Source organism: Botryllus schlosseri, chromosome 8 (genome assembly GCF_051294905.1).
Source record: "Botryllus schlosseri isolate E-star chromosome 8, Bs_hap1, whole genome shotgun sequence".
NCBI classification, from domain to species: Eukaryota; Metazoa; Chordata; class Ascidiacea; order Stolidobranchia; family Styelidae; genus Botryllus; species Botryllus schlosseri.
Genome location: NC_137243.1, coordinates 17,415,268 through 17,439,214, shown reverse-complemented (window position 1 = coordinate 17,439,214; position 23,947 = coordinate 17,415,268). Strand labels below are relative to the sequence as shown.

The window sequence follows — 23,947 nt, the reverse complement described above, 5'->3', positions numbered from 1 at the left end:
AGATATTCACAGATAACACTCATCAACGTTGAACTAGGCGCGGGGTTCTATGATGATATATCAAAATTCTACACATCATCACTAATTAATTAATTCATATAAAATGCGATTTTGAGCGCAGACAGATCGCGGTTTCGATTGCCGAGGTCTCCGCATTTCATGACCTAATATGAGCGCACACTACAACTGAATTCATTCCAATACCTGCAAATTTACTTTGCATGTCGAGTATAAGGATAATTTAATCAGCGCTAAACGCCAACGGACTAGCCGTAGGCGCACAATTCTCGGCGTTACAATTAAACAAACTTTTCGCGGCAGGTACGCGATTCCCGACGTTATAATGATAGTGACAAATTCGCCGCATGAAAGCGAGTCTAATGAATATAACGACAGACAACAAGTTAGTTGAAAAGTAAAACTAATCGTGACCGATGCAAGAAGACGTAAAACAGCGCTTTCGCTCGATTCTTGTAGTGACCACATTTCATACGATTCAGTCCTTTTCATGTCACTAGAATAAGGGAAACGCCGCCGACGTCTTATAACGTAATAATGTAAGCTGCGTCGGGTGCTGCTATAATGTTAGGAGCGAATATAGTAGAAAGTCCACGTCTGGACACCTGTAAGCAAGTGCGCATACTACCGTAGTAAACGCATAACAGAATTCATGCAAAAGTCTATATTGCTTTGTGATGATTTTGATGTTGTTCCATACCGATTGGGAAGATAGGACTCCTAATTTCCTTATCCCGGAACGTAGCAAGAAAAATCGTATAAATTTTGTAAAGTAGATAGAAAACTACACTATTCCGATGCAGTAAAGACTCTTACACGCTGGATTTTGTGCAGTATATACTAATTTTACATTGCGGAGTATTCCATAAACGTTAATCCAGTGATCCTCCTTCTATTTTCAATCACGATCCGCTTATTATTCTAGGCTTCGAACCCCACACCCAGTACGTTTTATGGGGATTAATATTTTTAGATTAAATATAGCGTATCGAGACTTCGTGAAACTTACTCGGAAATAGTTATTTCTACCCTAATTTAATAGATTTCTCAGATATCGTAGCAACGGAACTGGCTTCAGCGAGCGGTTAAGGCGTTGGACTTAAGTTTCAATGAACAAGTGTTCACATAGGTTCGAATCCCACACCCACTACGTTTACGAGAATTAATATTTTTAGATTCAAATTTAGCGTATTGAGTACTTTTTCTGCCTTTTTCAGCGCATTAGAGACGTCTACACTATTGATTTCATGAGCTTTACTTAAGTTTTATAAATTAACGTAAAAGTAGTCATTTCCGAGTAAGTAAAACGTTCGTATTGTAGGTTCATTTCTGCTTAATACTATAATTATCATGGAGTTGAAGCAGTCCAATATCAAAAACACCCGAAAGTATTTGTTGCATATAGCTAAAAACCTAATTGAGTACTCTGAAGAAGTACAAGTAGCACAGTTTGTGGTATTTCTATGACATCGAAATTTAGCTAACCAGAACTTATACTTGAGTACTCCGAAATGTACAAGTACTTTACCTTTACACGACGTTTCTGTAAAATGAATACTGATTTTATTAAAAAATAAAAAAGCACGAAAAATTACATTTTATCCCAAACCATCAGAATACTAAAGTAGCTTATCGCGTATATGGAGCTAATACTAAAGTGTTTATGATTTCAGTTCGCTTCAACTTCATGACATTTTCAGTATTAAACAGAAGTATAGGCCTAGAATGCTAACTTTCTTCGTAAATTGCTACTTCTGCCTTAATTTAACGGATTTATCTGAGATCATTGCTTTACTTAATCTCTCCAAAATGTGCATTATACTAGTACGTCACCATCGAATCCCTCTGGCTATAACTACCCGATAGTATAATTGAGCCAAATACTCGAGTACTAATTTTAAAGTAGCTTAGATATCTAAATGAACCGACGGTCAGTAAACCATTTCGAAGTGCAAGTACAGGAATATCATACTTCTTGAACCGTGCTCAATGCTCAATAGACCAAACTTGATATTCTATTATGTGTATTTAGGGCTAATGCGTCATCACTATGTTGGCGACAGGCCTGATTTGAACACACTAATTTTGCGAATTAAACTTATCGCCCAACACGGACACTCAATGAAGAGACCCACATAAATGCTCCACAATTCTTGACATATAATATACTGAGCATATAATAAGCTGACAAAACCTATAGTTGAGTACTCCGAAATGTACAAGTACTTTACCTTTGCATGACGTTTTTGTAAAATGAATACTAATTTTATCGAAAAATAAAAATTATGTACTCAAGTAGGTTTTTGTCTACACACACCAACTACTCAAGTGTTTATGACACAGGAATGATTCATTAAGTACAGCGAGAGCAGGCCAAACGTATACTTGAGTACTCCAAAATGTACAAGTACTTCGCTATGTACTCCCTCCACGTACAAATTGAGTAGGTTTTGGACTACTTTATCGATTTTCGATGTTGCGCAAATACCACAAACTTTGCTTGCTTTCGGGGCTGGCAACTAAATGCAAGTCAGACTTTACGCAAAAGTCTCTATTCTGAAAATTTTATCAAGGTAATAGTTTAAAAACTTATACTTGAGCACTACGAAATGTGCAAGTACTTTACCTTTACACGACGTTTTTTGTAAAATGAATACTAATTTTATTGACTAGTTGCATCGAGTTATCGAATGATTTTTTTCCTTACATCAAAACAACTAGAATGTGTAACTATACATTAAAATCGTTCCTAACCCTTTACACACCAGCGATAACTCGTACAAGCAACAAGTTTCGAGTATCGAGTTTTAAATAACGTGAAAGTATCACACCACAAACTGCGCTAACCTTCAAAGTTGATAAGTAAACAAGTACTTGCACTCCATCAGAATACCAAAGTAGCAGAAGTATAGACCTAGAATGCTAACTTTCTTCGTAAATACCTACTTCTAGCTTAATTTAATGGATTTATCTAACATCATTGCTTTACTTAATCTCTCCAAAATGTGCATTATACAAGTACGTCACCATCGAATCCCTCTGGCTGTATCTATATGGCAGTATAATTGCGGCAAATACTCGAGCACTAATTTTAAAGTAGCTTAGGTATCTAAATGAGCTCCAGGACATTGTGATTATGCAGCATACCAAATTTCATCACACATTTCATGATGGAACAACTTTAAAACTAACGCAGTTCTTTAGCAACTTTTGCAAGTTTTAGAAAATATTATACCGACATCACGACATCTTTCAAAAACAAAACCATGATCAAAGCTTGAGAGATCATTTTTGCTATTTTTCATTGACATAAGTCATTCTGGAGCGCGAAAACGCATTGTACGATATAGATGAAACTTGAGCAAATCCTAGGATCCTCATTTTCAAAGTAGCTCAGATCTCAAAATAAGCCGGGATTTACAAATTATCTTTAGCATGAGATATATAGTGTATCTGCTCTCTAGAGTCCATATCACCTCTCGATGATAAAATTCAGCTTTACCATCTAATTCGCTTCCCAATTTATATTCTACGACACGATAACTTTCCTCCGTATGATCATTAAGGCTTCTATCTTTATTGCAGGACGGCTTTGTAGAATTCTTTGATAATACCGCTTTATACTACAATAAAGTATGGAAGGGCCTCATGTTTTTCGGAATCGGACTGACATCTATTGTAATAGCATTATCAAGATAATGGATGTTCGCATGTTTTGTCTCATGTAATATTTTAAGAATATAATTCTTCATCGTTTAATCGCGTCCATTTTTCTGTAGGATGTATACAGTTTTTCTGAGAATACTCGAAAGATTGCCCCATAAGAAAACCTTCTTTGTACTTTTAATTTGTCAAATTTCTACAGCTACGTAAGTGAATTTTTAGGGTTACCCAGAATGACGATTTTTTCAATATATTTGAGAAATGACATAACGCACCTTTAGGGCAGTGCAATCTGTTTCATCATTATACGCTTGTAAGTCGCCCCGAGCATTCGTGTGTCAACGAGTATGCAGTAATCATTTTCTTCGCTACCTGAAATGGAACGATTTAGCTTCAAACTCAACGCATTAGCATAGCGAATTTAAGTATAGACGATAAATAATATACAGTATAGCTCTACCTAATTAATTCATAATATTGTAACCACAGCGAGATTCGAGTAATAAGAGGGCTAGATAGTCTACCCTTAACAGAGAACTTGCATATACATTCGAATTTATGCGACTTCGGCTATATTGCCGGTTAACATTATAGCCGCGCACAGGACTGATTATTACGTTATAGCTATTTAAATGGTACGATATAGGAGAAATCTCGGTACGCTGGCGATTTTTTCATAATAGTTGAGAAATGATATAACGCACCTTTAGGGCTGTGCAATTTGCTCCATCATCATACGCTTGTAACTCGTCCCGGGCTTGAATGTGTCCGCGAATATATGCCGTGATCATTTTCTTCGCTACATGAAATGAGACGATGTAGCTTCAAACTCAACGCATTAGCATGCTAAATTTAAAAAAAAATAGGTCGTAAATAATATAGCGAAGCTCTACTTAATTAAATCTTAATATTGTAATAGCACAAATTATGACGTAGCGTGATCTAGGTATTACTATAGATGTAATATATGATTATTCAGCATTCGAAATGATAAAGCTTCAGCCATGAAACTCTGGTGATTTTTTCAATATAATTGAGAAATGATATAACGCACCCTTAGGACTGTGCCATCTGCTCCATCATTATACGTTTGTAAGTCGTCCTGGGCTTGCGTGTGTCAACGAGTATGCAGTAATCATTTTCTTCGCTACCTGAAATGGAGCGATTTAGCTTCAAACTCAACGCATTAGCATACCGAATTTAAATATAGACGATAAGTAATATACAGTATAGCTCCACTCAATTAATTCACAATATTGTAACCACCGCGAGATTCGAGTAATAAGCGAGGCTAGAGAGTCTACCCTTAACGGAGAACTTGCATATACATTCGAATTTATGCGACTTCGGCTATATTGCCGGTTAATATTATATCTGCGCACAGAACTAATTATTACGTTATTAGCTATTGGAGAAATCTCAACGTAATTCAATCTGCGTGCACAATCCACGTAAGCTAATACCGCATCGAGAAATTATAGCTAAATTTAGTTTAAATCGATACAAAAATACATGGATCCTACCTTACCTGTGATGCCTGCCTCGTTCGCTGTGCACATGACAATACTTGGAACAGAAATGTGAAGTTTTCAGAATGCGAATTACTTTACGTCGGAAGTAAACATTCTAATTCGTATCGCCAACGCAACTTTATTTATAATGTTCTAATTCGCATTGTCGATGTGGCCCGACTTCTTGGAATCGTAATCAACTATATTCGTGGCACATTTACACGCGTCAATTTCTTGGAATAGTATTCGGCAACATGCGCGGCCCCAACAATAATCGCGCAGACCTTAATGTTTTTGAGCTGCATAGCAATGAAATCTTTTGACTGCAAGCGCGAGTTCACAACTGACAAATATGTTAGATCGCACGAAATAATAGTCCCGAGTTGAGTAAAGTTAATGTTCTCCGCGTAGCTGAGATCGAGGTTTTTCAAGATTTCATCATCACACATCTAATGATGGAACACCTTTGAAACTATCGCAGTCGAATACCGACTTTTACGCATATCTGCTTTTCGTGAACACAGCATATACCCATACATAGTCAATTTTAATAACAGAATTAGTATGCTAAACATCAAATTCTCACCTTGAACGTTGGTACGCAGTTGTAGGACATAATAAGAATGAACCATACCAAATTTCGTCACACATTTCATGATGTAACACCTTTAAAACCAACGCAGTTCTATACAGACTTTTGGCTAAGTCTGTTTTTCCGTAGCGTAGCACGTACCTATGCATAGTCAACTTTAATAACGGAATTACCATGTTAATAATCGACTCCCAACCTTGAAACTCGCTACACCGTTGTAAGACATTATGACAATGCACCATGTCAAATTTTGTTACGCATTTCATGATTGAACAACTTTAAAACTAATCCAGTTCCATGCCGACTTTTGCGGGGGCGTAGCACGTACCTATGCATACTCAACTTTAATAACGGAATTACCGAGCTTAACATTGAATGCGCAACTTGAAGATCGGTTCACAGGTGTAGGACATTATGACAATGGAACATACCACTGCGCTAACTTTCAGAATTGTTAAGTATAGTACTCGCACTTTGTGAGAATACCCAAGTAGGTTTTTTGCCTACATGCACCAAATACTCTCAAGTCCTTATGATATTGGAGTACATCAACTTCATGATAGCTAGAGTATTGAACAGAAATGGACCTAGAGTACTAACGTTTTACTTACTCGGAAATGACTACTTCTACCTTATTTTAAAGGATACCTCGTTCGAAGCGAAATTTATGTGGTTTTGGATAATATCCAAGATGTAGGCTCACTTTGAAGGGTACTTCCTAAAACTCAAATATTGCGCAAAAGTACAATTAGGGATCTAAAAGTAACTAATATAGATGGTTATTTCCGTAGATAACTTACCCTCTACTCAAGAGGTTTTTCAGGTGGAACTACCTACTTTTAGGACTGTGTATGTCAAAGTAGTTTGAGCTTACGTTTATATCACCTTGACAAGTGACATTATCAGACATGAAAATGATATTATCACGTAATACCAGAAGTTAACACACGTCAATGTGTTTCGGAATTCACGAGAAATTGGTACTAAGAGAAGTATATTCTTGTGTACACAATAGCGGAGAGAATATTTAAAATGTAGTAAGCAGGCCGATGGGTATTCATTGAGTTGTATAAGCATAAAAAACATTCCGCGCGCTCCTAAACCCTGCCTAACCCTACCATCTAATCCTAAGACGCGCGCGCGGGAATGTTTTTTATGCTTATACAACTCAATGAATACCCATCGGCCTGCTTACTACATTTTAAATATTCTCTCCGCTATTGTGTACACAAGAATATACTTCTCTTAGTACCAATTTCTCGTGAATTCCGAAACACATTGACGTGTGTTAACTTCTGGTATTACGTGATAATATCATTTTCATGTCTGATAATGTCACTTGTCAAGGTGATATAAACGTAAGCTCAAACTACTTTGACATACACAGTCCTAAAAGTAGGTAGTTCCACCTGAAAAACCTCTTGAGTAGAGGGTAAGTTATCTACGGAAATAACCATCTATATTAGTTACTTTTAGATCCCTAATTGTACTTTTGCGCAATATTTGAGTTTTAGGAAGTACCCTTCAAAGTGAGCCTACATCTTGGATATTATCCAAAACCACATAAATTTCGCTTCGAACGAGGTATCCTTTAAAATAGGGTAGAAGTAGTCATTTCCGAGTAAGTAAAACGTTAGTACTCTAGGTCCATTTCTGTTCAATACTCTAGCTATCATGAAGTTGATGTACTCCAATATCATAAGGACTTGAGAGTATTTGGTGCATGTAGGCAAAAAACCTACTTGGGTATTCTCACAAAGTGCGAGTACTATACTTAACAATTCTGAAAGTTAGCGCAGTGGTATGTTCCATTGTCATAATGTCCTACACCTGTGAACCGATCTTCAAGTTGCGCATTCAATGTTAAGCTCGGTAATTCCGTTATTAAAGTTGAGTATGCATAGGTACGTGCTACGCCCCCGCAAAAGTCGGCATGGAACTGGATTAGTTTTAAAGTTGTTCAATCATGAAATGCGTAACAAAATTTGACATGGTGCATTGTCATAATGTCTTACAACGGTGTAGCGAGTTTCAAGGTTGGGAGTCGATTATTAACATGGTAATTCCGTTATTAAAGTTGACTATGCATAGGTACGTGCTACGCTACGAAAAAACGGACTTAGCCAAAAGTCTGTATAGAACTGCGTTGGTTTTAAAGGTGTTACATCATGAAATGTGTGACGAAATTTGGTATGGTTCATTCTTATTATGTCCTACAACTGCGTACCAACGTTCAAGGTGAGAATTTGATGTTTAGCATACTAATTCTGTTATTAAAATTGACTATGTATGGGTATATGCTGTGTTCACGAAAAGCAGATATGCGTAAAAGTCGGTATTCGACTGCGATAGTTTCAAAGGTGTTCCATCATTAGATGTGTGATGATGAAATCTTGAAAAACCTCGATCTCAGCTACGCGGAGAACATTAACTTTACTCAACTCGGGACTATTATTTCGTGCGATCTAACATATTTGTCAGTTGTGAACTCGCGCTTGCAGTCAAAAGATTTCATTGCTATGCAGCTCAAAAACATTAAGGTCTGCGCGATTATTGTTGGGGCCGCGCATGTTGCCGAATACTATTCCAAGAAATTGACGCGTGTAAATGTGCCACGAATATAGTTGATTACGATTCCAAGAAGTCGGGCCACATCGACAATGCGAATTAGAACATTATAAATAAAGTTGCGTTGGCGATACGAATTAGAATGTTTACTTCCGACGTAAAGTAATTCGCATTCTGAAAACTTCACATTTCTGTTCCAAGTATTGTCATGTGCACAGCGAACGAGGCAGGCATCACAGGTAAGGTAGGATCCATGTATTTTTGTATCGATTTAAACTAAATTTAGCTATAATTTCTCGATGCGGTATTAGCTTACGTGGATTGTGCACGCAGATTGAATTACGTTGAGATTTCTCCAATAGCTAATAACGTAATAATTAGTTCTGTGCGCAGATATAATATTAACCGGCAATATAGCCGAAGTCGCATAAATTCGAATGTATATGCAAGTTCTCCGTTAAGGGTAGACTCTCTAGCCTCGCTTATTACTCGAATCTCGCGGTGGTTACAATATTGTGAATTAATTGAGTGGAGCTATACTGTATATTACTTATCGTCTATATTTAAATTCGGTATGCTAATGCGTTGAGTTTGAAGCTAAATCGCTCCATTTCAGGTAGCGAAGAAAATGATTACTGCATACTCGTTGACACACGCAAGCCCAGGACGACTTACAAACGTATAATGATGGAGCAGATGGCACAGTCCTAAGGGTGCGTTATATCATTTCTCAATTATATTGAAAAAATCACCAGAGTTTCATGGCTGAAGCTTTATCATTTCGAATGCTGAATAATCATATATTACATCTATAGTAATACCTAGATCACGCTACGTCATAATTTGTGCTATTACAATATTAAGATTTAATTAAGTAGAGCTTCGCTATATTATTTACGACCTATTTTTTTTTTAATTTAGCATGCTAATGCGTTGAGTTTGAAGCTACATCGTCTCATTTCATGTAGCGAAGAAAATGATCACGGCATATATTCGCGGACACATTCAAGCCCGGGACGAGTTACAAGCGTATGATGATGGAGCAAATTGCACAGCCCTAAAGGTGCGTTATATCATTTCTCAACTATTATGAAAAAATCGCCAGCGTACCGAGATTTCTCCTATATCGTACCATTTAAATAGCTATAACGTAATAATCAGTCCTGTGCGCGGCTATAATGTTAACCGGCAATATAGCCGAAGTCGCATAAATTCGAATGTATATGCAAGTTCTCTGTTAAGGGTAGACTATCTAGCCCCGCTTATTACTCGAATCTCGCTGTGGTTACAATATTATGAATTAATTAGGTAGAGCTATACTGTATATTATTTATCGTCTATACTTAAATTCGCTATGCTAATGCGTTGAGTTTGAAGCTAAATCGTTCCATTTCAGGTAGCGAAGAAAATGATTACTGCATACTCGTTGACACACGAATGCTCGGGGCGACTTACAAGCGTATAATGATGGAACAGATTGCACTGCCCTAAAGGTGCGTTATGTCATTTCTCAAATATATTGAAAAAATCGTCATTCTGGGTAACCCTAAAAATTCACTTACGTAGCTGTAGAAATTTGACAAATTAAAAGTACAAAGAAGGTTTTCTTATGGGGCAATCTTTCGAGTATTCTCAGAAAAACTGTATACATCCTACAGAAAAATGGACGCGATTAAACGATGAAGAATTATATTCTTAAAATATTACATGAGACAAAACATGCGAACATCCATTATCTTGATAATGCTATTACAATAGATGTCAGTCCGATTCCGAAAAACATGAGGCCCTTCCATACTTTATTGTAGTATAAAGCGGTATTATCAAAGAATTCTACAAAGCCGTCCTGCAATAAAGATAGAAGCCTTAATGATCATACGGAGGAAAGTTATCGTGTCGTAGAATATAAATTGGGAAGCGAATTAGATGGTAAAGCTGAATTTTATCATCGAGAGGTGATATGGACTCTAGAGAGCAGATACACTATATATCTCATGCTAAAGATAATTTGTAAATCCCGGCTTATTTTGAGATCTGAGCTACTTTGAAAATGAGGATCCTAGGATTTGCTCAAGTTTCATCTATATCGTACAATGCGTTTTCGCGCTCCAGAATGACTTATGTCAATGAAAAATAGCAAAAATGATCTCTCAAGCTTTGATCATGGTTTTGTTTTTGAAAGATGTCGTGATGTCGGTATAATATTTTCTAAAACTTGCAAAAGTTGCTAAAGAACTGCGTTAGTTTTAAAGTTGTTCCATCATGAAATGTGTGATGAAATTTGGTATGCTGCATAATCACAATGTCCTGGAGCTCATTTAGATACCTAAGCTACTTTAAAATTAGTGCTCGAGTATTTGCCGCAATTATACTGCCATATAGATACAGCCAGAGGGATTCGATGGTGACGTACTTGTATAATGCACATTTTGGAGAGATTAAGTAAAGCAATGATGTTAGATAAATCCATTAAATTAAGCTAGAAGTAGGTATTTACGAAGAAAGTTAGCATTCTAGGTCTATACTTCTGCTACTTTGGTATTCTGATGGAGTGCAAGTACTTGTTTACTTATCAACTTTGAAGGTTAGCGCAGTTTGTGGTGTGATACTTTCACGTTATTTAAAACTCGATACTCGAAACTTGTTGCTTGTACGAGTTATCGCTGGTGTGTAAAGGGTTAGGAACGATTTTAATGTATAGTTACACATTCTAGTTGTTTTGATGTAAGGAAAAAAATCATTCGATAACTCGATGCAACTAGTCAATAAAATTAGTATTCATTTTACAAAAAACGTCGTGTAAAGGTAAAGTACTTGCACATTTCGTAGTGCTCAAGTATAAGTTTTTAAACTATTACCTTGATAAAATTTTCAGAATAGAGACTTTTGCGTAAAGTCTGACTTGCATTTAGTTGCCAGCCCCGAAAGCAAGCAAAGTTTGTGGTATTTGCGCAACATCGAAAATCGATAAAGTAGTCCAAAACCTACTCAATTTGTACGTGGAGGGAGTACATAGCGAAGTACTTGTACATTTTGGAGTACTCAAGTATACGTTTGGCCTGCTCTCGCTGTACTTAATGAATCATTCCTGTGTCATAAACACTTGAGTAGTTGGTGTGTGTAGACAAAAACCTACTTGAGTACATAATTTTTATTTTTCGATAAAATTAGTATTCATTTTACAAAAACGTCATGCAAAGGTAAAGTACTTGTACATTTCGGAGTACTCAACTATAGGTTTTGTCAGCTTATTATATGCTCAGTATATTATATGTCAAGAATTGTGGAGCATTTATGTGGGTCTCTTCATTGAGTGTCCGTGTTGGGCGATAAGTTTAATTCGCAAAATTAGTGTGTTCAAATCAGGCCTGTCGCCAACATAGTGATGACGCATTAGCCCTAAATACACATAATACAATATAAAGTTTGGTCTATTGAGCATTGAGCACGGTTCAAGAAGTATGATATTCCTGTACTTGCACTTCGAAATGGTTTACTGACCGTCGGTTCATTTAGATATCTAAGCTACTTTAAAATTAGTACTCGAGTATTTGGCTCAATTATACTATCGGGTAGTTATAGCCAGAGGGATTCGATGGTGACGTACTAGTATAATGCACATTTTGGAGAGATTAAGTAAAGCAATGATCTCAGATAAATCCGTTAAATTAAGGCAGAAGTAGCAATTTACGAAGAAAGTTAGCATTCTAGGCCTATACTTCTGTTTAATACTGAAAATGTCATGAAGTTGAAGCGAACTGAAATCATAAACACTTTAGTATTAGCTCCATATACGCGATAAGCTACTTTAGTATTCTGATGGTTTGGGATAAAATGTAATTTTTCGTGCTTTTTTATTTTTTAATAAAATCAGTATTCATTTTACAGAAACGTCGTGTAAAGGTAAAGTACTTGTACATTTCGGAGTACTCAAGTATAAGTTCTGGTTAGCTAAATTTCGATGTCATAGAAATACCACAAACTGTGCTACTTGTACTTCTTCAGAGTACTCAATTAGGTTTTTAGCTATATGCAACAAATACTTTCGGGTGTTTTTGATATTGGACTGCTTCAACTCCATGATAATTATAGTATTAAGCAGAAATGAACCTACAATACGAACGTTTTACTTACTCGGAAATGACTACTTTTACGTTAATTTATAAAACTTAAGTAAAGCTCATGAAATCAATAGTGTAGACGTCTCTAATGCGCTGAAAAAGGCAGAAAAAGTACTCAATACGCTAAATTTGAATCTAAAAATATTAATTCTCGTAAACGTAGTGGGTGTGGGATTCGAACCTATGTGAACACTTGTTCATTGAAACTTAAGTCCAACGCCTTAACCGCTCGCTGAAGCCAGTTCCGTTGCTACGATATCTGAGAAATCTATTAAATTAGGGTAGAAATAACTATTTCCGAGTAAGTTTCACGAAGTCTCGATACGCTATATTTAATCTAAAAATATTAATCCCCATAAAACGTACTGGGTGTGGGGTTCGAAGCCTAGAATAATAAGCGGATCGTGATTGAAAATAGAAGGAGGATCACTGGATTAACGTTTATGGAATACTCCGCAATGTAAAATTAGTATATACTGCACAAAATCCAGCGTGTAAGAGTCTTTACTGCATCGGAATAGTGTAGTTTTCTATCTACTTTACAAAATTTATACGATTTTTCTTGCTACGTTCCGGGATAAGGAAATTAGGAGTCCTATCTTCCCAATCGGTATGGAACAACATCAAAATCATCACAAAGCAATATAGACTTTTGCATGAATTCTGTTATGCGTTTACTACGGTAGTATGCGCACTTGCTTACAGGTGTCCAGACGTGGACTTTCTACTATATTCGCTCCTAACATTATAGCAGCACCCGACGCAGCTTACATTATTACGTTATAAGACGTCGGCGGCGTTTCCCTTATTCTAGTGACATGAAAAGGACTGAATCGTATGAAATGTGGTCACTACAAGAATCGAGCGAAAGCGCTGTTTTACGTCTTCTTGCATCGGTCACGATTAGTTTTACTTTTCAACTAACTTGTTGTCTGTCGTTATATTCATTAGACTCGCTTTCATGCGGCTAATTTGTCACTATCATTATAACGTCGGGAATCGCGTACCTGCCGCGAAAAGTTTGTTTAATTGTAACGCCGAGAATTGTGCGCCTACGGCTAGTCCGTTGGCGTTTAGCGCTGATTAAATTATCCTTATACTCGACATGCAAAGTAAATTTGCAGGTATTGGAATGAATTCAGTTGTAGTGTGCGCTCATATTAGGTCATGAAATGCGGAGACCTCGGCAATCGAAACCGCGATCTGTCTGCGCTCAAAATCGCATTTTATATGAATTAATTAATTAGTGATGATGTGTAGAATTTTGATATATCATCATAGAACCCCGCGCCTAGTTCAACGTTGATGAGTGTTATCTGTGAATATCTGGCAAATATAGTATTCTATTGACGTCATAGTTTTCGAAATTTATGTGTAATCTGAATGTTATTTATATCCAAAAAAGTAAGTTATTTTATTAATATTTTCAAGTCGCAGCGCTTAAAATCGCATTTTATATTAATTAATTAGTGATGATACATTTCAAGTTATTCAATACATATTGCTAAATATACATGGAAAACCGGTATTGATAGCCGATATAGCCGACATAGTCGACATAGGAAACGCAGCTATATATTTAGAATGTTCTAATTCCCATTATCGATGTGGCCCGACTTCTTGGAATCGCAACTATATTAGAATGTTCTAATTCATATTGTCGATGTGACCCGACTTCTTGGAATCGTAAGCAACTATATTCGTAGCACATTTACACGCGTCAATTTCTTGGAATAGTATTCAGCAATATGCGCGCCGCATGAGCTTTGCGTGATCGTAGGCCTTTATGCTTGCGATATCAGTATTATTAAGTTGCATTTGCAGAATTCCCCAAAATCGTTGACTAATTAATGATGACACAGCTGTTATAGTACACACGAATATAGTCTTACATTTATGTGTAATAACTCGAAAAAGGTGTTGTCTCGGAATTTAAGAGAGAATCGGCGGTTATATTCTCAAAACAGCTCAATACGGCTAGTTTGCTCAATAGCCTGGTGGTGAGCGACGTGAAATTATACCCAACCAAACCAGGTTCGATTCTAGCTTAGGTAAGTTTTGATGTGGCAATGAGTGACATAGGTGCAGCAATGAGCGGATGATGTGACAATGTAGGCGTGGCAATTAAGGCGACGTGGCCTTCTGGGATTTGTCTGCGTATAACCCAGACCATCATACTACTCGCGTATCACTAAAAATCATGTCACGTCGGGTCACACTGTTGAAACGATTGACTGTCGCCTGTCGGTTAACTTAAGTTCGTGATAAATGCCTTCTCAATTTTGTTGCAAATTCATCGTTTCCTTGTTTGCGTCAAGCAGATCTAATGCTTTATCGAGTGAGTTTGCTAGCAAACGCCAATCTACCTATTTCACAATCGATAAACATGAGATAATAATCAACGCGGAAATGCAACAAACCGTCGCTCCGAAAGTATTGAAGTTGATGGTGTTGATTGTGTCATAAAAATTCTATATGGCATATGCGTTGGTGGCTTATTGAAGTTGGTCGCATCATATTATGCACCTAAAAATTCATTATTAAGTTTAGTAGCATACCAATCATCAAATTGCTTCTGAAAATGTTGCTCACGAATTGGATTGTTTTCATGATCAGATTTTTTATCTTCCTCCGCTCGTCAGGTATGAGGAATTCACGTTCGAATTTCAATAAGTTTTAAAATTCTCCCTTCCAGCGCAACTGTGCTTTAAAAGATACGTCAATGGTATGTGGATTTCAGGGGACGATTGTGGGGTTGGTATAAAAGTATAGTATTACATCACTACTGGAGATTCTGTTATGTATACGTTCCATGAAGGGTCCGAAAATGTCGATGATGCAGAAGGAACTTCAACTCAGAGCACAAAATGAGAAGAAGCGTGTTGCAGGCAAGGATTGGACTGTGAGTAGAATTTGAGATATTTCAAAGATTGGAGCGTGACAACATTTTGAGCAATCTTACTTCAAGATGTACAGAAGTTCAAAATAAGATCGACGAGGCAAAATTTTGAATCAGAACCTTGAACGCGGACTCAGAGAAGATAATTGATGAGATATGAGAAGATTTGATCGTTTGTTTTCAATTCCGTTTCACGTTTTCCAACGCAGAGTGAACAGAGACGTGGATTTCTACCGGAAATTGGACAGATTACGAGAAAGGATTCGGCAATCGTGAAGGAGATTTTTGGCTCGGTAGGAAGGTTTTGAATTTCATTTCATTCCTTCAAATTGTCCATATTCTTATCGGAGTAATAAAGCTCATTCTGCGATTCGTAGCCTTCTATAATTTCACAACATTTGTGTCCAGGGCTCGAGAAATTGCACGAAATGACCACGGGACGAAATATTGAATTGGAAATCAACATGATCAGGAAAGACGCCTGGACACATTGGGTGGCTAAATACAGGCAAGCTTTATTATTTCTATTCATCAATCAACACTAGTCAACACACATATTCAGATATTACTATTATTATTTGCATAACACATTGACGACCATCGCCCTTTTCAGGCTATATGCATCAGGAATGAATTTTTTGTATTGTCTATTGGGCTACGATTTTCGTATTATTGGGGACGACTTTCATTTTCTTCTCTCAGACAATCGTCATTCTCTCTCGCTGACATGCGTCCCTCTGCTGCCAGCTTGTGGCGCGGTTCACTTTCAGTCTGGGCTTTTCAATGCACCACCGTAGTAGTGAAATCGACGATGAATAGCGCTGAGAAACCTCCGACACTTTGAAGATGGTCAGAATCGGGATTGAAACCTACTTCCATTTCTCTCGTGACTGCAGTGTTTAAAAACAACTGCGCCATTCACCCCGTGTATTCGCAGATAATACCATTAAAATTATTACCAATATATCATGTAATAATGCGATCTCTGAGCTGAGTGATGTTCATTACGTAACCATACCGACATCTCGACGCTATACTAATCCTTATCATTCGGGTGATTTTTATTTGACAATATTTTGACAAAATTGTAGCTTTCGGTCAAAAAATTGTCAAAATTGTTTACAAAGTCGAAATTTTTTCGCAACCTGCATTACGTTTGTATCGTCGATTTTGCACTGTCGATGAACTTATCATTTGACAATTTACAGCTTGTATCCTTCTTTATAGGTCTACCGTTATAGATTACCCATTGTCTGCTCATTGTGAATCATAAACATTCAAATGAAACAAATAGGTTGACAAAAGTGTTATGCTCAATTAACAGCAGTAATCAATTTAATTATTTTGTTCACCATTTCGTACTATGATATATCTCTTTTACTTCGAATACGACAAACAATACGAAGTTGCCATACTTCTGACATCTGTTTGACATTTTCAATACTTGCACAGTGTGCAAGACAGATGTAAGAATCGGAAATCACTTGTCAGATATCTTCCTTGAATGATCGACTATAGTTCATTGATCCAGTGTATTACGCGGTGAAGGGCGGCCTCGCCTTTCACGTGCGCTGTATTTAAAATGAGGCAACGTCGAGATGGATAAAAAATTGAGATTGTATGCATTGTCTGTTGGATATGCATTAGTAATTGGCACACAAAGCATCTTACTGAATACGCAAACGAGTATTGGCGTAAAACATGGACTGGGGCCGGCGGGTGTCTTGTCTTATGAGATATTATGTGTGGTCACAGTACTTGTCTATGTTCCTGTCGTTCATATACTGGGCCGTAACCTGTGTATTATAGTTGGCGAAATTCCGTCAGTTGTATTCACCATGACTCTGTTTTATCCGCGCCTATGGTCAGTTACAGCGGCTGGGATGCTGATAGGAGTTGGAGAGAGTATCGTGGGAGGTGCAATCGGTTCTATAGTGAGTTCTCTTTATGTCAATATGAAAGTAAACAAGGGAAATATGAGCAAGTCATCTGCAGTTGCGGCGTTTGTGTCCATCTGCGCTTTTGTACAGACAATAATCAGCGCAATACCGTCACTGATTCTGAAAGACAGCGAAAACGAGCTCGAGAATGGAAATTTGTCGACAAATCATTTCTCTGCTAACGTATCCTCATGCGGATCATCAGACTGTTCGAAAACGGACGCATTTACATACCACCCGAAGCTGTATGGAAAATTAATACCAACTGAATACTCTCGTCTACTTTATTTAGGAGTGTTTTGTGCTACTCAAATTATTGGGATTCTGCTACACTGGGCAGTTATTCCGAGTGAAAGGAAGCTGTTGTCGGGAAGGGCTGATTCAGGAAATGGACGATTGATCGACGCTGGCAAAAAGGCCGCATCGAAATTAAGAAAATCATTTTACCAAACGATCAGTCACATTGCTTCGGATTATAGAATACTGATGGTCCCAATACATATGCAAGAGGGATTGGTTGTAGGTTTTGTGTGGTCTGAGTTTAGTAGAGCTTTCGTTTCGTGCACAGTTGGAGTTCATAAACTCGGGATTTTCATCTCCATTTCGTACGGAGCAGCTTTTATCATGAGCATGGTTTGTGATCGACTTCGCGGTTTGATTAAATTGTCGGGAATGATTTGGTTTTCGTGTCTTACCGAGCTAGTACTATATCTTGTAGCACTTTTCTGGAATCCGTCACTGACATCCATTTTCGTCATTTATATGCTAGCTGCAATTGGAGGCATGGCTTACATTATACGCAAAATGACGTCCCTATGGGTTGCTAGCGAATTTGATGACCTAGACTCGTCGTTTATCATACAAACAGCATCATCGGCTCTCGGGATAACGATTGTTTACGTACTGTCGAATTTCTTTTGCGTGTATGCTGAAATATACATTCTATCCGCACTCTCTCTTATTTCATCCGTTCTGGGGTCTATCGGTATGTGTCGCATGACGTGGCCATACTTCAGAGTTTGAGTAATATCAATGCATTGTTGTTGGCTATGATTGTTTTGCAATTATAACGCAACTGGTTTTATTCTCTATATTCAAGTATTCTTTTGCATATCCAGAGGCACATTAATGTACGTGTTCATCATTAAGACAAATTCTATAACAGCAAGTTCACTCTGGTGAGGATGACTCTTCCCTAATGTTTATATTTGCGGCAAGTCAATAACTAATGGCTGACTCTGTCTTCTTGAAGACTGGTTGAGCAATTTGGTGAATCTATTTTCAGATTTGAGCAGGTGAGCTTGTCGCCCGCAATGTGCGGTTCGGATTCGGAACAAAATCGATTGAAACCTTTTCGGCAGTCCTGGGGTCTGTTCTGTCGTGCACGGCTGATCAAAATTTCCTATGTTCCTAATATTATAATATTATTGTATTGCATTTGTTACTAATTGAGGTAATACATATCATGTATATTTCTAGCTCTTGAATCTCTAGTAATTCTTCGGGTTGGAAAGCTATATGTGGCCAGAGCTACTAACCTAAAACGAAAAGTCGACATACAAGCAAACCAAAGTGAGACATACCGAATTCTCGCCAAACATTGAAAATGAGAAAATACCATCGTAATTGTTAAAAAAGTTACATGGGCTTCGATTGCCTTACTTTAGAACTGTCGGTGTGTTTATGCTGAGGAATAGAGCTCAGGCCGACAATGACGACTCTCTGTTACGCATACGCTAGAGGGAACGTGACATCTCGTACTAGATAGCTGAACGCGCGGCATAAAGCGAGTTATTATCAGAGGTTGTCAAAGTAGTCAAGAAAACTACTCAAGTAGAAGTAGACGTAGCGACGAAAAAAATCTACTGAAGTACGACTAGAAGTACTTCTTTCATAAGCAACCTAAAACTACTTGTAGTAGAAGTAGAATTGACTGACTTTAAATCTACTCAAGTAAGTAAGTAGTTGTGAAGATTCGTTGTGTTCGTTGTGATTCGTTCGCATGGACTGTCAAAAGCTGCAAATTGAGCTATGCGGAAGGTATAGAGAACTTGATTCGTATTGATGCATCCAGGGAGGTGTCAATTTTTGACAGAATAAGCAGTCGTCCACATCATGGAATATAAATGATAGTGTTGATATGGAAATGTGATACTAATTCTTTATTTACTCGAACACCCCGATTTAGAGAATATCATGGGATGGCGCCATCCCCCATATTATAAGGCCCCTAGATCAGTCGAAGAGCAATACGGGGAAGCTGTGTCGGATACGGCTTTAGCACTTTGCGTGATTAGTATACGTTAATTAAAAATGTGGCAGATCGTAGAAATGCCATATAGTGTATAGCTTTATTTTCCGAAAATATAAGGCATTATTACACTTGCTTTTATACTTCCGCATGTATGTTCTCCAGACAAAAGAACTGAAACTATAATTAGAACTCAACGTATAATACTCGTAATTGAAAGAAAAATACAAATACTACTTTTAAAAAGCGGAAACTATTTTTCATGTCTTTTGTCCAGAAAGTTTCAACGGTGGTCTGCTGAAACGGGTTTAACGTTAAAAAAAGTCAAAGTCCACTTTTCCGGATTAGGACAGATTAGGACACGTCATGGGCTGCTAGGTATAATAGGTAATTGCTAGATTGCGAAACGGTAGTTTCAAACGTTATGGGGGCCATGCTCACTGTGATGAAATATTTGATATAGGCGATAATGTGGTGTGAACGGAACCACGCAACCCGTATCTAAATTATATTCAGCGATACTTTCGTTTGTCACTCCATATCTACTGTGCTCGAAGCGTAACGAAAATTCTAGGTATTACATGACTTTTATGAAAATTAAATGTTGGTACTACGTGAAACAGCCCCGAAATTCCTAAGGCTATCTTTCTTATTGGGGGATTGAACTAAATATGTGACTTTTAAATTTATACAGCTACACACACACACACGAACAAGCACACACACACACATACACACACACACATACACATGAACAAGCACACATATACACATACACACACATACACGCACACACGCACACACACACACACACACACACACACACACACACACACACACACACACACACACACACACACACACTCACACACACAGTGGCGCTTATCGCCTATACCAGGGGTGGGCAACATACGGCGCACGGGCCAGATCCGGCTCGCGAAGGGATTCTAGGCGGCCCGCAGAGAGTTTACGTAAAATGTGGTAATGTGACCCGCGGCCGGAGAAAGGTGGCCATGAAACTACGTGCTTTATTCGGGTCTACATACAATTGCGGGCAATCATTTTCGGCCATGAAAATGAACAGACAAAGCTGCCTTCCAATCGAACTGATGCTCACGGGCAGTCTTCACCAATGTTTTCGAAGAGCTTGTCGACAGATTTGATCGACCACCGATGGCATTGACTTCAACAGCTATTTAAGTAAATTACGTTGATAAATTCATTAAATGCTGTTTTAGGAAAGGACGTTAGGAGAGGAAAGGCCCCTAGCTTTCAACTTAATATTCACATTATATACGAATTACACGATTTAGTCCTTGTATAAGTGGATAAATACACAATAACTGTATCGATTTAGGAATCCGGCCCGCCAAGTACTCCGTTTTCCTATATACGGCCCGCCGGCTGGAGAAGTTGCCCGCCCCTGGCCTATACGGTCAGTAATTTCAGTCCATCAGGCTTTTGTAATGTTTCGGACGACACCGCTGCAGGTTACATGGAGAACGTACGTAATAGTTCCACAAATATATAATTCAAATATACGTGGAGAGAATAACCCCGTATCGATATTTGATAATGAAACAAATTACGACGTTCACGTTTACGGTTAATCTCTGGTATTGCTCACAACGCATACGCAGGGTTAACGCCAGATTACAACTAAAACAAAGGAAGCATACGCCAACTTATATCGCCATTAGAGCAACTGTTAAACCAGCCAATCACCGTAATTTTACCACAATCCGTTGTTTGTGAATAACGGTGTTGCTAGAATAGCGATCTTGATTCGCAATAACATATAGGCCTGATGCTGGATAATGAAGTATTCGAGTGAAAAACAAGGTCATATGGACTCCGAGGTGATTTTGGAATCATTTGACTGGTGCGGGCCGCGAGCGACCTGACGGTTTGAATCCAGCCAGCGACGCAAATTGAGTTTGACACCCCTGACCTATGGTAACCCTCACTTAGTAAGTAGGCTATGTAGTTGCGAAAAGCAGTGATAAATAGGCTACGTTCTCGTGGACTTCCCGTTTCAGAAAAAGCCAGAGGCATCGTCCCGCTTATTTTAAGGCCAGCTCCTATAGCCGCAAAGCGATATGGAGGTGTTGTATCGGGTACTGTATTGACGCTTTGCGCGATTAGTATACGTGAAACCAGCAGTTTTTCCAAACTTTTTTCCACAACGCATCTATGAGCCGGATATCAGGTATCGAACACCCCCATAACCTCCTCTTACTCCCGATAAAAAGTTATTTGGTTCATTCCTCAGTCACTTCATTATAGCGTTGACTTTTTTTGTGGTGATCTAATATATTGGCAGCCCGATATACGTTATATAGGCTATGCTATGTCAGAACATTTTGTACGAATTCTATGACAAACACAATCAGTGAAAACAATCGTAGAAGCCAATTTCTCTTCCAAATGATCATATTTCGTTTTGGTGTCATATGCGCTTAAAACTTCAGTGTCCTATAGTTGTGCATGTGTTTGAATGTGTGCTCATAACTTTCGGTCTATAAGTAGCACTGAATAATTAGTAGGGATGGTGTGAACGTGAGGTTCACGTTCGCGTTCTATGTCTGAACCTCGGAAATTTAGAGGTTCACGTTCACAAACGAACCTTGGTAGGTTCTGCACCGTGAACCTTTTTCATATGTTACAATTTTCACGTCATTAAAACTACTTTGGTTGAAATTTATTGCATTTCAACTGCGGGCCGCTCTATGCTTGACGCTGGTGGCATAAAAAAAATTCAACATCAAACGAGCATGCACCTTGACGATATCAGAAATTTTATTTGCTCTGTTACAGAAATTTGCTCGAAATATCCAGCTTTCCGTTTGTGAGTATTCAGTGACTCTCTGCTATGAACTTGACCCGCAATCACTCAACATCAAGAGCAAATTACATTACATGTAGTCAGTGTATGATGCTTATTCAACCAATCAATGAAATTGATGGTATCGTCGTCTGATGAAAAATTCTAGCAGGAATACGGGGTCAATCTTGACTTCATATGTTTAATGTACCATAAAAACAAATCCGTGCGATCGGAGTGTTGGCTACTGCTGCTAACTTGTTAATGAGGTAATATAGGTAGCAAGTATACATAGAGAACCGTCTATGTTCAATATCAACGTAGAAATACGCATAGACGCCGCCTATTGTCCGGTCTGGCCTAGACCGTTAAGGCGTAAGCATATATTCCATTGCAAGTCCTCGTCGTAATTGTTGGCAAATGGGATTATTATATCATTTGATTGCTCCAGTTGATACATATGGCGACGTTAAAAACGTCAATATATACTTCAGCATTGTGGCATTATGTGGCCCGAATCGTCGCTAGGTGTTGTGTAGGCTACGATGTACAGTACATTAATATAGGCTATCACTTCACTGAAATGTGCGGTAGGAATTAGCAATATGATGTTGGTGACGTCATGATGAGGTTCACGTTGACGTTCACACAGAACCTTTTGAAAAGGTTCGCATTCACGCGAACCTGAACCTTTCAGAGGTTCACGCCATCCCTAATAATTAGTCTATACCCGCTGTTTGGTACCTAAAACATAACAATGAACATCTGCAGACAGCGTAGGTGAGCACTTTTTCCAACGATATATCATTGGTTTTTAAAATGGCTGTGCTTTCATTATTTGTTCGTATTTTGAAATCATTTTGCGTTGGAAATACGCGTTTTATGTGCAGTTCATCCGGCCCGGGCCTATATTGGAAAACCGTAGCCTACCTTTTTTGCCCCATGTGCCCCATAGGCGGGACGCAATGGATCAAGCGGTTGGATAAGTCGGACAGTACTAAAAAAATTACCACCTCTTCAGTTAGCAAGAAACTGTGAACAGTTGAAGAAAATGATGGATCAGCAGGTGTCCAAGACCAGTTTGAGTTTACATTCCGAAGTTTGGAATCGTAATGAAACTTGCATGATGATCGCTGCCGGCTCGTCGATCCACATCAATGATATATATACAATTATTGGAAACTGCCACGCCCCTTAACGCTATAAGATATGTCCGCGGCGAAATCAGTCCAGTCAGGTTTATTAATATTTTCATCGTTTCAAAACATCACAAGACTGCGATACAATGAAAAGATAGGAAGGTGTCGAAACAACTTGGAGTAGCCATTAAGATCAGACACCCACCTTAGCCTAGGCGAAGTAAATAAGAGGCATGCACACTGAATGAAAAGTAATGCAGAGAACAGTGGCGGCTCGTGACAATATCGGGTGGTGGGGCAAGGGCTGCGAGCGACTTTTATCAACATGACGTCACAATGGCGTTTTCCAACGTAAAAAAGTAACTTTAATATGATGGTCACATGAATTTCCCGACAACAGTGATTTTAACGTAGGTGCCGC

General features: G+C 38.2%; 1 protein-coding gene across 7 annotated transcripts; it reads left to right on the top strand.

Moving 5' to 3' along the window:
- Nucleotides 1–8,345: 8,345 nt before the first annotated feature.
- On the top strand, nt 8,346–18,799 carry LOC145445099 (protein unc-93 homolog A-like). Of its 7 annotated transcripts, none has more exons than XM_080323233.1 (8): nt 8,346–8,591; nt 8,969–9,065; nt 9,321–9,415; nt 9,749–9,845; nt 15,169–15,227; nt 15,292–15,375; nt 15,442–15,665; nt 15,781–18,799. In XM_080323233.1, the coding sequence occupies exon 8, from the start codon at nt 16,971–16,973 to the stop codon at nt 18,333–18,335; it is 1,365 nt and encodes a 454-aa protein (XP_080179359.1). In that variant the 5' UTR covers nt 8,346–8,591; nt 8,969–9,065; nt 9,321–9,415; nt 9,749–9,845; nt 15,169–15,227; nt 15,292–15,375; nt 15,442–15,665; nt 15,781–16,970; the 3' UTR covers nt 18,336–18,799. The 7 variants fall into 7 exon arrangements, with proteins under 7 accessions (XP_080179359.1, XP_080179356.1, XP_080179358.1 ...); XM_080323230.1 differs by having other exon boundaries at nt 9,274–9,415; XM_080323232.1 differs by having other exon boundaries at nt 8,492–8,596.
- Nucleotides 18,800–23,947: the final 5,148 nt, after the last annotated feature.

What these genes read in the sequence shown, in the direction of transcription:
- LOC145445099 (XM_080323233.1), top strand. Translation starts at nt 16,971, where the DNA reads ATGGATAAAAAATTGAGATTGTATGCATTGTCTGTTGGATATGCATTA.